This window comes from Centruroides sculpturatus, unplaced genomic scaffold, assembly GCF_000671375.1.
Source record: "Centruroides sculpturatus isolate CEXI.00-Female unplaced genomic scaffold, Cexi_2.0 scaffold297, whole genome shotgun sequence".
Classification (NCBI taxonomy): domain Eukaryota; kingdom Metazoa; phylum Arthropoda; class Arachnida; order Scorpiones; family Buthidae; genus Centruroides; species Centruroides sculpturatus.
This window is the reverse complement of record NW_019384464.1, coordinates 728,001-742,209: the sequence shown is the minus strand read 5'-3', so window position 1 is coordinate 742,209 and position 14,209 is coordinate 728,001. Positions and strand designations below refer to the sequence as shown.

The 14,209-nt window shown below is 38.2% G+C and overlaps 4 protein-coding genes across 4 annotated transcripts; 2 read left to right on the top strand and 2 right to left on the bottom strand.

Moving 5' to 3' along the window:
• Positions 1-1,210: 1,210 nt before the first annotated feature.
• LOC111620996 lies at positions 1,211-1,681 on the bottom strand. The gene has a single exon (XM_023363024.1). The coding sequence runs from the start codon at positions 1,679-1,681 to the stop codon at positions 1,211-1,213; it is 471 nt and encodes a 156-aa protein (XP_023218792.1).
• A 4,038-nt stretch (positions 1,682-5,719) lies between these two features.
• On the top strand, positions 5,720-6,258 carry LOC111620995. The gene is made up of 2 exons (XM_023363023.1): positions 5,720-5,736; positions 5,799-6,258. The coding sequence occupies exons 1-2, from the start codon at positions 5,720-5,722 to the stop codon at positions 6,256-6,258; spliced, it is 477 nt and encodes a 158-aa protein (XP_023218791.1).
• Positions 6,259-6,267: 9 nt separating this feature from the next.
• LOC111621005 lies at positions 6,268-7,482 on the top strand. Its single transcript, XM_023363037.1, has 2 exons — positions 6,268-6,682; positions 6,834-7,482. The coding sequence occupies exons 1-2, from the start codon at positions 6,597-6,599 to the stop codon at positions 7,225-7,227; spliced, it is 480 nt and encodes a 159-aa protein (XP_023218805.1). The 5' UTR covers positions 6,268-6,596; the 3' UTR covers positions 7,228-7,482.
• Positions 7,483-11,260: 3,778 nt separating this feature from the next.
• Positions 11,261-12,445, bottom strand: LOC111620994. The gene has a single exon (XM_023363022.1). It carries the CDS (start codon positions 12,443-12,445, stop codon positions 11,261-11,263), a length of 1,185 nt encoding a protein of 394 aa, XP_023218790.1.
• Positions 12,446-14,209: the final 1,764 nt, after the last annotated feature.

Below are 14,209 nucleotides of genomic sequence, written 5' to 3'. Positions count from 1 at the left end.
TCCTCATGTCAAAATCACTCTGCTAACCAAATCCAGGAAGAGACCAGGAAGATAGTAAGGTTTATTACAGATGGCATGTGTACACTAATGGTGCCAGGAATAATGACAGCACCGGCACCGTTCTTGTTGTATATGACACCTTGAACAACAAAGTTTTCCATGAGGAATATTTTAAGCTATACAGCCACTGCTCAAACAATCAGGCAGAGCTTCAGGCTATGGTCAGGGCCCTCATCTTGATTACCAGGGGCATTAAAAATTACACTGGTGGTATAAAATTTATAACAGACAGCCGTTATGTAATCACGTGACACGCGCCGCTGTTTGGTGTACAGAGCTAAATGTCCTTGAGAACAGCTGTTTGTCGAAGCTAGTGGGTTATTTCCAAGTATGTTTCAGGGGAAGATAGGTTTCTGCACAGATGTGCATCAGTTACTGTATGCACACAAATACATCACGAGAATATCAGTAATTTGTGATGTTTCTATAGGAGGGGACCAAAAAATTGGTCAATAACAAAAGCTTCTATTGGATGTGTAATTTCAAACTTTGCTGAGGTCATAGAAAACATCCAATAGAATACAAAATAAGCTTTTTCCGTAATATATCAAGCATAGGATGTTTAGAAACGATTATTTAATACTTGCCCGAGATATCTCGGGATATGGACTGCGCATCGTGACGCACAGCCCGAGATATCTCGGGTTATGGGCTTAAGGGGCTAATAGATCTAATGACAAAGAGATCCGACTTATTACTATCATGGTCGCGATCATCACTAACATTAACATATTTTACTTGTCTAGTACAACATTTCGCATAATGACCTACTTTGTTACAAAGCTTGCAGACAGCATTAATAGCCGGACATTTATTTCAGTGTACCTGTCCACAACGCGTACATAATAATTGATTGTCCTGACCCTGTTTGATGAAACCTTGAGAACTTTGACGATAACGACTCTCGATGACCACCTAAGACTGTCCTCCTTCCGCTACTTGTTGCTTTATTTTGTAGATTTCCACGACGAGTGCTGTTGTGATTGAACTTTTCGACTTTGAGTATCTGTGCATCACTGTTCTTTTCAATCTGCTCCGCCTGACGATGAGTAATTTCGATGCTTTTGGTTATGCTGATGGCCTTCCGTTAAGATTAAGCCTTCTTCCTGAAGTAGCCTAGCTCTGATGACTTTATTATTGGACGACAAACCTACAATAAACATGTCTCGGACCAAACTCTCTCGGAGATTATCGAAGTTAGGCTTAGGTTCTTTAGTGCAGTTACGAAGTCTTCGATTGACTCGTCTGGTTTTTGTCTTCTGGTCAAAAAATTATCTCTCTCAATCATGAGATTAGTTTTAGATTTGCAATGAGACTCAAATTTTTTTACTACATCCAAATATTGACAATTGTTCATATCCAAGTTAAAGGAATTGAAAACCTGTAACGCATCTTCTCCCACAAAAGGTAAAAATATGGCGACTTTACGGGAATCAGTTTCACTTTCTAAATTACTAGCGCACAAAAATATTTTAAATTTCTGATACCAGATTGACCAGATATGAGCTAAATTTCCTTCTAATAATAACGATGGAACTGGATTACCGGATAGTTCCTGTTGACCACTTAAACGGGATAAAGTTAAAGATGGCTGACCTGCGTTACTGACCGGTGAACTCATTATTTCGAGCTGCTGCTAGTAGGAAAACGACGATGACGACTATAATTCTGACACAATGTTATATTATATGTTGTATAATGCACAAGACTGACAAAACTTAAATTATTATTTATTACTACTAAAGAGGAGACACTCGTTACGGACTGTATGACAGACAACTGACAACTGATCACTTTCGTTGGCCGCTGCGTGTCGCCACCAGTACATATCGTAACACTATATAAATTACAAAGTTGTGCAAATATCCTGTTTCCGATTCACATAACAAAAAATTTTACACCGTAACGAGACCGTTTCTGAGGAATGTACTGCTTCCAGGAAAGACGGCCTTTGAATAATAGGAGGCTCTCGTCAATGCTGATATTTTGTTCCGGGGTATAATGGGAAAATTTTAAATTTAAATTATTTATTATTGGCCAAATCTTCCAAAGTTTTGCATTATCATGTGTTTCGAGATTGAAATTGCTATTGTTTGCAAAATGTAAATTTTTCTTTGATTTCCTCATATCTTGTTCTTTTCATTAGTTTACCGGAAATTGGGGTCTTTAAAAGTTCATTCCTGGACCAGTACATTTTCTCACTGGGTTTGTATAACAGTCCTTGCAATATACAAACCATTAGAAATATATATGTTTCTTCGACTGTCACTGGCTCCCAGTGATCCGTTGATAACTGTGCCTGTTGCAACGAGTAGTAGTTCGTTTCGGTTACAATCATATTGATTAATTCCAAGTCAAAAAATAATAAAAAGAACCCTAAAGGGTCAAAGTAATCTGTAAGGGTGAAATTACAGCCTGAACTTCCCCGAAAAGGAAATCGCGGAGGTGGTGGAGGATTATCCATGTTTATTTCCACTAAATTTTTTTAGAGGTGTCGACTCCATCGTCGCTGTGATCTGATGATCCATCTTCGCTAACGCTGATGCAGCTGTCTGATTCACTCTCAGACAGTTCTTCGATGTCAAATTCCAAATCAGACATTCTGACAATAAAGAAATTTATCTAAAACCCGTTATATTTATCGAACGCGAAATAAAATAATAATTATTATTATTCTCCGGAAATATTAAATTTTTTTAGAGGTGTCGACTCCATCGTCGCTGTGATCTGATGATCCATCTTCGCTAACGCTGATGCAGCTGTCTGATTCACTCTCAGACAGTTCTTCGATGTCAAATTCCAAATCAGACATTCTGACAATAAAGAAATTTATCTAAAACCCGTTATATTTATCGAACGCGAAATAAAATAATAATTATTATTATTCTCCGGAAATATTATATTTCTTTAAACTTACTTGAAAATAACTGGATGAATTTTATCAAGCTAGTTATTCTAACAAGTAAGATCACACTAGAACAAAAGGAGAACGTGTTGTGTCTACTGAAGAGCAAGAACACAAGTGAGAATTTCTCAAAGCATTCAAAAGAAGAACAGAGAGACTGAAATTCTAGGAATAAACATCTGACATTTATTGCAGTCATAAACTGTAACATTTGAGAACACCAGTATCGGAAGCTTTTGTACTTACAGTACAATACACATTTCCATTTGGCAAATTTTTATTACAAGTTCTGAGAATTGATAATTACATGAAGGTGTTTGGAAGTATTTTCTAAATGCTTATATGTGTAAAAAATTTTACAGAAGTATGAATAACTTATCACCATTTATGATTGTTGACTAAAACATATATATTTACAAAAATTTATAAAATTCAAGATTTGAGAAAATCAGAAAACATTTTTGTATAAACATGCGATCAATCTGTTATATGTTACATAAACAGGTGTATTTTCTCTAAAAAAAAAAAACTCCATCTCTCTAAACCAACATAGAGATATAACATGGTCTATAGTTTACAATGTGACTGGTTTGGTGGTTGAATTTTGTAAATCTAGGTCAACACACATTTGTGCATCGATGGTGTATATTTGATTTTGTTTGTTTTATTTATACTATTATAATAAGAGAGCACTATAATAAGCGATTATTATCTAATTATATGAATGATTATACATGTATTATTTTTTACATATTAGGGAAGTACCACAATAATCCGGAAGTAGTTTGTTTTTTAGAAAGACTTAAGGCAGGATGATTCTGGAAAAACGTTTATATACGTAAAAAAGTATGAATATGCATATAAATTTACTACACTCAGGTGAAAATAAATGAGAATAATGATTTATGATTGTTTCTATATTTTTGTAACTGACAAAGTATCTCTTAGAAGGCATGGATTTTTGCATAAAAATTCCCACCCCACAAACCCGAGTCGATGCTTATTCATTGAACGATATTCAATTAGTTATAATATACCAATTACAGATCAACAGGCATGTGAACAAAGGTTTGTTTTATCCAATAAACAGAAGAAGGGTGTTCCATAGATATAACATGGGAAAGAGGAGTTTAGTACAAACTGTAATCTAGTCTGTATCAATCTAAGCTTTGATTTGCTTTCTTGTATGTATCTTTTGACTGTTTCAACCAATAAATGTTTCGTCACCAGCTATGGGCCACAAATATTTCATGTCGCACGATAGAATCCTTTGTCAAGTAGAGGCACCATAAAACATATATCACGTTCAGGTTACCAGTGTGTGGTCACCAGTTTGTGTGAAATTTATCGCTGCAAACCAGGCCACATACAATAAAAAGATTAACATTTATTCTATATATGAAATATGGCACGACTGTACAGATTAAACACGGAGCGATACCATATGCATCTGGAGCGAGGTCCAAATCCAAAAAGGAATGTGTGATGTCATAGGTCAGGTTTGTTCAGTTCAGGGGTTCCCCCTTGTGTCGACTTTGGGATTTATCGCCAAAGCTGTCGTCACACCTAAATTAATTTATGACAGAAAATTGGATGTATTTTTAGGCCAATCAAATATGGACATGAATCTGATAGGACTTGAAGACAAATTAGCTAATAATTTGCTATGCTTGCTTTTCCATGGCCTAACAACATTTTATCGGATATCTGTAGCCTTCTACTTTACTTCAAACATAACTGCATTTGACCTTAAAAATTTAACTCTTAAAGTTATCACAGCAGTAGAAGAGAAAGGATTTATAGTCCAGCGTGTGGTCACTGACAACTATTCAGTTAACACTTTGATGTTCCAACTTTTGAGTGGTGATGAATGCAGGCCATGTATCAGCCATCCGAATGACCAAGACCTTCAGTGCAAATGACAATGAAATATCAGCAAACCACCTGAAACGTTTGTATGACTACCAGAAGACATTACCAGGACTAATTAACAGTGGCGTAGCGTGAGTGTCAGCCGCCTGGGGCGGAGAAAAATTTCGCCCCCTTATTTAGGTATCTCAATTTCAAAGACTAAAATTCAGTTTCGTCACAGAATAAGTAATGAAAAATTCCGTGCTAGTGTGTTGTAACTTGATATGGGTGTCGGGTCAGGGGTGAAAATTCCAACATACCTTTCGGGTGTCGGGGAGAGTTCTTGTGTAGTCGTCACCTTGATCTGTTGTATCGAGAGGGAATAAAGTTAATTGTTGATTAACTACATGTTTTTTTATGTACAACAGTTTCGAAAACAAAATCGATATAAAAGTGGCGACGAGGATTAAGATAGAGACTTACCAGTGGAAATTACAATTCGAGATCAAAAGCCAGAAATGTCGATCCCAGGAACACCAACCAGTGCAGTTCGTTTCAAGCCATTCAAGATGGACAGCCAGTGGAAAACTTACAAGGACATAACGATCTATGTGAAGGCGTGTTATTGTGCTTTTCCCTTTGAGTTAGGCATGCTGGCAGATTGTTAATTGTATTGTGTAATTGTTCAATAATAAGAATTGGCGATTGTGAAGACAAATCAAATTATGCAGTGTGTGCCATAATAGTAGTGGAGCTGGAAAAACAACACGAAAACAAACAGCGTAGAAAGAGGGGGCCTACCAAAACTTGGATAAAAAGACGAACAGATAAAGGGGCCTTCTTGAACTTAAATCTAAGAGTTGAGAGGCCAGGATCCTACTTCATACAGGTACGTTGGCTAACATGGCAATTAACATAATGTAGGGAGTTTGATGTCTTTTAAAGCACAAATCTAATTAACAAATTGCATGTTTATTTCCAGGAGGTGGCTGCGGCTAACAGAAAGCCAGTTTGAGCATCTTTTGAATGAAATTTCCCCAAGAATTCAGAAGCAAAAGACAAAGTTTGGGAAGCCCATATCTCCTGCTGAGAGACTGACTGTCACTCTCCGGTTTCTAGCCACAGGAAGTACATTTAGAAATTTATCTTCGGAATTCAGAATTGATGTAAGAACGATATCCTACATAGTCATAGAAACATGTACCGCTTTGTACAAGACCCTAAAATATACATTTCAAGTGCCAACATCAAAGGAACATTGGATGGCTATTGCCAAGCACTTTCAAGATTGGTGGAATGCGCTCCATTGTTTGGGAGCCATTGATGGAAAGCACATTGTGATGAGGAAGCCCATCAACAGTGTTTCTCATTACCATAATTACAGAGGGACTGAATCAATTGTTCTTTTAGCAGTTGTGGATGCAAATTACACATTTCAGTAAGTTGATGTGCAGAAGGTAAGAAACAAGTCTATTCCGGACTTCCAATGCCTTGTTTTTTTATTTTCATATACACATTATTGTTAAAAAATGATAATAATTAGTAGATTTTTAATTAATTTAACTATACCAAGGGCTAAAAGCATTTTCTTTATTTTGATTTTCTAGATATGTTGATGTTGGCACACAGTTGATGTTGGCACACAAGGTATAATCAGCAATGGAGGTGTGTGGAACAAATGCAACTTAAAGGAGCTTATAGATGTAAATGCTCTTGACATACCTCCAGCTCATCCGCTTCCAGGTCAAGACATATTCACTCCATATGTTTTCCTTAGCTGATGAGGCTTTTGGGCTTGAAACCATATATCATCAAACCTTATGGTGGAAATGATTTGACTCTGGAAGAACAGATATGCAATTACAGGTAAGCATTCAGTGGCTAATGCAACTGTCTTGCATTCTTGCAGCAATATACCAGTAGGAAAAGGGTAGATGGTATAATAAAAAAAAACCTGTGATCTTGAAAAATTGATAGAGCAATAGTTGGATTAAACATATCTTTTAATTGTTTTTAGAATTTCACGTGGCCACCAAGTAATGGAGACAGCTTTCAGAATTTTTTCAAACAGACTACGAGTGTTCCTGAATCCCATACTGTTGCAGCCAGACAAAGAGCGCACATTAGTACTTGCTGGTTGTGCGCTTCACAACTTTTTAAAGAGCCATGAAAACACAGTATCATGGCCAGTCAATTATGTGGACAGAAAAGATGTGAAAATCAGTATCACTGTGCCTGGTGCATGGAAAAATGAGATTTCTGTACAGCCCTGGACAGATATACATCTTCCACAAGTGGCAACCACCTACTCCAACTTTTACAGCTCAGAGGCAAAAGCTGTAAGGGATAACTTTAAAGCATTTTTCATGTCCGATGTTGGTGCCGTTAACTGGCAACATCGTTTTGTGTAGATATTGTTTATGTACAATTGAAAGAATAAAAAATAATGTAATAAAACAAACATTTATTAAACATAACATAATAAAACAAACATTTGGTTGGTTGGTTGGTTAGTTAATTTTTATTGGCACAAAAGCCATGCAGGCTATACTGCGCCACAACACAAGGTATCATTGAGTGTATAAAATAAATAGAAAAACACATATATACAAGAACAATTTAACCATTAAAAAGCCAATGGTAGTATATATATAAAATCTAAAATATAATAAATAAATAAATAAACAACAACAAAAAATATATACAATAATTTAAATATGCACCATGAAGTAAATAAAACTATATAATAAATAAATCATCATATTTCTCTATACATATTAATGACTTTCAGAAAGTCCAGTATATTATCCAGGTTTAGCCTCTGGCCCAAAATGTCTCTAAGGCTTGCATTTCCGAAATGCTGTCTACGACTCTGATCAAAAGCAACACAGTTGCAAAATATGTGTTTAACACTTACAGCACAGTTGCAGTGCTGACATACTGGTTCGTCATCTCCCTTCAAAAGGTATTGATGAGTCAGTCGAGTGTGTCCAATTCTCAAACGAGTAAGGATAACCTCAGATCTCCTATCATATTGCCTATTATGTGTCCAATTTTCTACCAAAGGTTTGATCTCGTGAAGTTTATTGTGGATTTGTGCATTCCACACGTTTTGCCATCTCTCTGCTAGTCGTTTTTTAACGACTAGCTTCAAATCACCTCCTTCAATACGCATTGTATGCTGTGAAGGACTTGCTGACTTAGCAGCTGTATCAGCTTCTTCATTACCTCTTATACCCACGTGGCCTGGGACCCAACAGAACTTCACAAAAAAATTTCTCGTAGTGAGATGACAAATTAGTTTTCGAATTTTAATAACTATGGAGTGAGAACTAGGTTCATACGAGATCAAAGCCTGAAGTGCACTAACTGAGTCAGTGTAAATCACGCAGCAACGATGACCTTTCCGATTTATATACTTTAAGGCTAAATAAATAGCCTGCAACTCCGCAGAAAAGATGGAAGAATTCGGTGCTATTTGTTCTGCCACAATTTCATCCTGGCAAACAAAGGCTAAGCCAACATAGTTATCCGATTTAGATCCATCGGTGTATATAGGAATTAAATTCCTGTTACGATGCTGAATTTCTGCGAAGTGCTGTCTATAGACGTAGTCTGGCGTGGTTTCTTTAGGGAACTGCTTTAAGCTTAAATCAACATCGATCGGTGAAGATGACCAAGGTGAAATACTATTAACCTCAACATGTGAGATGTTGCTTGTGTCTAGGTCAATCGTGCTGCTTACATTCTCCATTCTTATGTCGAATGTGGGGACACAACTCGTCCGAGCGGCAAATAATCTTTTCAGCTGAGTATCTGAACAATCAGCTGTAAGTTTTTTCTGAGATTTTTGTTTAATGTAATAGAAGAGAGACAACTGTTCTCTCCTGAGAGAGAGTGAAGGCTCATAAGCATCCACATACAAACTTTGAACAGGGGAAGTTCGAAATGCACCGGTGCACAAACGCAAAGCTTGATGGTGGATTGGATCCAGCATCCGAAGAGTAGATTCTCGCGCAGAGCCATAAACAATGCAACCGTAGTCCAGCTTAGAGCGAACAAGGGCCCTATAAATCCTGAGCATCGAAACTTTGTCTGCTCCCCAGGATGAGCAGCATAGTACCTTTAAAAGGTTTAAAGATTTTAAACATCTACTCTTCAGGTTGCGCAAGTGTGGCAAAAATGTCAGTTTTTGGTCAAAAGAAACACCCAAAAACTTAGCCTCATTCACCATTGGAATTTTATCCCCATTTAGGTAAATTTCTGGATCCAGGTGCAAACCACGCCTTCGGCAAAAGTGGATGCACGAGGTCTTCTCTATGTTGAAACTAAAACCATTAATCTTGGACCAATTGTCTATTCGATTTAGGGAGGTTTGCAGTTGTCTCTCAATGAAACTCATGTTGCTAGACTGGCAGGAGATCTGAAAGTCATCCACATACAAAGAGTGTTTCACACTGGGAGGAAGACAGTTAGCTATGCTATTAATTTTAATTAGGAACAGAGTCACACTCAAAATACATCCTTGAGGAACACCTTCTTCTTGGACAAAAGACCTAGATAGAGTGTTGCCCATCCTGACTTGGAATCTTCGATTCTGCAAAAAGTTTTTTATAAAAATTGGCAAATTACCCCGCAATCCGAATTCATGTAGATCACGAAGTATTCCGTAACGCCAGCAGCGATCATAGGCCTTCTCTATATCAAAGAATACAGACACTAAGTGTTGTCGTCTAACAAACGCTTCGCGTATGGATGTTTCAAGTTTTACTAGATTATCCGTGGTACTTCTGTTCCTACGAAATCCACTCTGATGTGGTGAAAAGTAGTTCTTTTCCTCTAAGAGATACATCAGACGTCTGTTTATCATCCTCTCAAAAAGTTTACACAGGCAACTTGTCAGAGAGATTGGTCTGTAATTAGAGGGATTCTTGCGGTCTTTACCAGGTTTTGGAATAGGGATAATAATTGATAATCTCCAAGAGTCAGGGAAATTATTTTCTGTCCATATTCTGTTAAACAGGTGCAAGAGATTAGAAAGGGAACTGTTTGACAGATTTTTAATCATGCTGTAGTGGATTTTATCTGGGCCTACAGCACTATTCCTCGAGCGAGAGAGCGCTGTTTGTAATTCAATTCTAGTGAATGGCACATTATATTCCTCATTAGATAAGGAATGAAAGTTTAAACACTGTTTTTCTCTTTGGGCTTTATAAGCCTGAAAATTTCTTGAATACATAATATTGCTAGATGAAGTAGAAAACGTTTCACCCAACGTATCAGCAATACCCTGTATATTGCTGATTATTGTGCCATTATTTTCCAGCATGGACAGAGAGTGAGAAGCATATTTCCCATTGATTTTATGAATTTTATCCCAGACTGCTTTTGAGCTAGTGGAAGATGTTATGCTAGAAACATACTTCCTCCAAGAATCCCTTTGGCTTTGCCTTCTTATTCTTCTGGCATTTGCCTTTGCTTTTTTAAAAGCAATCAAATTTCTAGCAGTGGGGTATCTTCTGAAAATCCCCCATGCTTTCTTTTGTGCTTTAAATGCTGCCTCGCAATTCTGGTTCCACCATGGTTTCGGATGCTTTGGATATCTTGTTGATGTCTTTCCCATTGTTTTCTCAGCTGCCTGAATAATACACAAAGTGACAATTTCAACTGCATCATTGATATCAGCAGTATTGACCATTTCCTCAGTGATGTTAGCCAAAGAGGAAAATGCAGGCCAATCTGCCGTTTCCAGTTTCCAGCGTGGTGGACGGGCTGTTTCACAGCTTTCTCTGCCTCGATATTTTAGAAATATTGGGAAGTGGTCACTAGAGAGTGGATTAGATCCAACCTCCCATGTAAATGCTGAAAACAGATTCGGAGTTGCTAATGATAGATCAATGGCAGTGAACGTTCTTGATGGGGCATGGAAGTATGTCACTTCTCCAGTATTAAATAGATACAGTTGGTGATTACCTATAAATCTCTCGATGGCTCTGCCTCGACGATTGATGTCAGGACTGCCCCACATAGGATTGTGACCATTGAAGTCACCCAGTAAAAGAAATGGTGTTGGTAGCTGTTCAACCAAAGTATCCAATTCATTCTCATTCACTCTGACATCTGGTGGCAAGTATATAGAACAAACTGTGACAGTTACTCCAATAGATATTCTAGCTGCCACGGCTTGCAAATTAGTGGTGATTTGTACCGGCAAGGATGGGATGTGATTTGAAACTACAATAGCCACACCTCCACTGGCACGGTTGTGGCTATCATCATCCTTGCGGTAAAGATTGAATCCTTTTAAAGAAATATTTTCTCCAGGTTTTAGATGAGTCTCCTGGAGTGCCACACAGAGAGATGAGGTAGATGACGTCAAGTGTTTAATGTCAGAGAAGTTGTTGCGGAAACCACGACAGTTCCATTGGATTATTTTATAATCCATTATGTGTTTGAGGCAGCATTTTTAGCAAGGTTGTCCCTCTTTAATTTCACAGGGGGTTTTTCTTTTGGAGGTGATGTTGGTGGTGTCACCCCCTTATTATTCTCTTCATCAGAGAAGTCAGAGAACTCGCTCATAGACTGAGTCTCTGATTTTTTAGTTTTAGACAGGGCTGCTTTTATTCTTTGTTTATTAAGTGGGTTCTTACTGGCTTTTTTGGAACCCACATTCCTAGTTGTTACCCCTGTTTTAGGTATGAGTGGTTTTGCTTTGTTATTCTCTTTTTCTGTTGCTTTGGTAGATGGTATCAGCAGACATTTTTCATGGCGAGTCAGAGATTCATCGGGTGAAACAGAAATGTCTGTCTGAACTCCACATGTCTTTGTGGATTTCAGAGCAGCAGCGAATGTCTTTTGTTTCACTGGTGTATTTAAGGTGACCATACGACGTGCCTCCGGGTAGGATATATTATTAATAGTCTTCAATCGCTGAATTTCTTTCTCTCTCTGCCATGAAGGGCATTTCCGAGAGTAGGCAGGATGAGCATCTTTGCAGTTCACACAGCATGGAGAACTTGTGCATTCATTACTCTCATGGTCTTCATTTCCACACTGTGCACATGCTTTTTTTCCTCTGCATGATGTTTGGGAGTGTCCAAACCGCTGACATTTAAAGCAACGTAGCGGGTTTGGGATGTATGGGCGAACTGGGCAACGGAGATATCCTGCCGCAACAGAAGATGGCAATGTTGGTTTGTTGAAAGTCAAAATAAGGTGTTTCGTTGGTATCAACTTGCCATCTCGACGGATTGAAATTCGTCGAACAGCAGTGACACCTTGGTCTGAAAGACCGATCTGAATATCCGATTCATCCTCAGACATCAGATCGCTTTCAGATATCACACCACGTGATGAGTTCAAATTTGTGTGTGGTGTGATGGTTACCATTATGTCTCCTAGAGACTTCATTTTCAGAAGCTTTGCTGACTGTTGAGGGGAGGCTGCTTCTACAAGTAGATCTCCTGACCTCAATTTTTGAATTTTTTTCAGATTCCCAACGGTCGATTCAAACAATTTTTGAATCAAAAAAGGGGAGCGTTTAGATAGGGGTGTTTCTCCCATGGCATGAACGATAAGGTAGGCTGGTGGTAATGCATCAGTACATGTTTTAGGTTTTAATGAATCCATATTTAGATTTTAAAATTCAGCTCCTAGTGACCCCACCCACCATGGGGCCCAACAAGGGGATGCCGTCACATGGGAGACTCCCATAGACCGTCACACCAGGGTTTCCCAGGAGCTATACCCTCACAATGCAGTCAAGAAGAGCACATCTTGTATGACATGTCCGCCCGGTCTGCATCGATCGGTTGACTCCAAGCCGAGGTCAAAACTGACTCAACGACCAGCCGATTGACTCAAACGGAGCCTGATTTGAGCCTCCCGTTTATCCGAAGCAGGGGCCAAAGCAGTGTGTTGGGGACGTTATGTTGCCCCTCAACTACCAGGATCCCCCTTTCCGGCATACGGGATACCACGCACGGCAAACACGTGGGTGGGCGTTCAGATCCCAGGGATGGTAAAGAAGACTTACTAAACCATCTCTGGGAGGTCCCCTCACCACGGACAGGAACCCACATCGAGGGGTAAAACAAACATTTATTGCTTTAAAAATTGGCTCCTGATTGTTTGTAATATTTGAGCAAAATGCCCTGTATTTCATATTTTGCTTCTTCCTGCAAGTCTTCACTAATTTTCATTAAGCTGAGGGCGACGTGGTTACCAAAATTTTGTTCTATACATGCTGGGGGGTTGCTGGGCTTGTTTGCCAGGTAGTCTAGAGCCCTTTTATACAGCTCAGAATTAAGAGAGGAAGATGACACATGCAATGTCTTCTATCGCTTTCTTTTCTCTCGTCCGCCAACTGTAACTCCATCGTCCATCGGATGGGGACTAGACGGCTGGCTGTTTGATGTCAATGTCGTTGTCATTACTGAGTGACTTCCTGAGATCAATGAGCTACTTGCTGGGATATTTGGCTCTATGCTTTTATTTATGGCCAAAGGTAGCCCTTGGAACTCACTTGCTTCAGTACACATCAAGTCTTCTCTTTCTTCTGTAGCTATGGGTTGACTACACTGTCCTGAAATCAATACCAGCATTGCATTAAGGCATGTGCACTACATGTTGTAGTGTACCTGTTTAATGACCATGTTAGAATGTGATATTCGTACATCAAATCATCCATAACTGGTACAAGGCAACAATCAATGTTCTAGGTAAGCAACTATACTGCTGCCACCATCGTACCACACATTTATGTAGCCTACATTATGTTTGCCCTTACATTTTCGAGGGAGGTGCTAAAGCTGATGATATCGTCACTTTTATCTGCCTGCATGGAGTCCCTCAAGTAATCCATCTGGTTGAAATGCAGAAATCTGATTTTGGGCACATTATTGATGCCCACTTCAGATGACTTTGATTTCTGCAGCCTTGATAGCCAAAAATTTAAACTTATGAAAGATGCATACAAGAGGGAGCTAAGGATCTTGTTTGCTGCAAATTATAATGGAAATGTAAGTTGTTATTTTCACTTTGCTAAACAATCAGTTTGAAAATTGGGATATGACTGAATAGATTATAGCCTATTACATCACACATGTATATTGGCTATTGTATCATATACATTTATGTAAGCATATAATTTGGGAATGCTGCTATCACTGTGACAAACATGCCTTGTGTATGCAAGTTACTGTATAGGCTATAATTTATTTCTGACATCTTCTAAACATAATTGCAGTGATTTTAAATTACAGTCTGTTACAAAAGTATAGAAACACTATAAATTTTGTGTTTTCTCAAAATTTATTTTGAAATTATTACTGGAAATATTATTATTTATATCATTATTTTAATTATTTTATCAGGTTTTTTACATTTCATAAA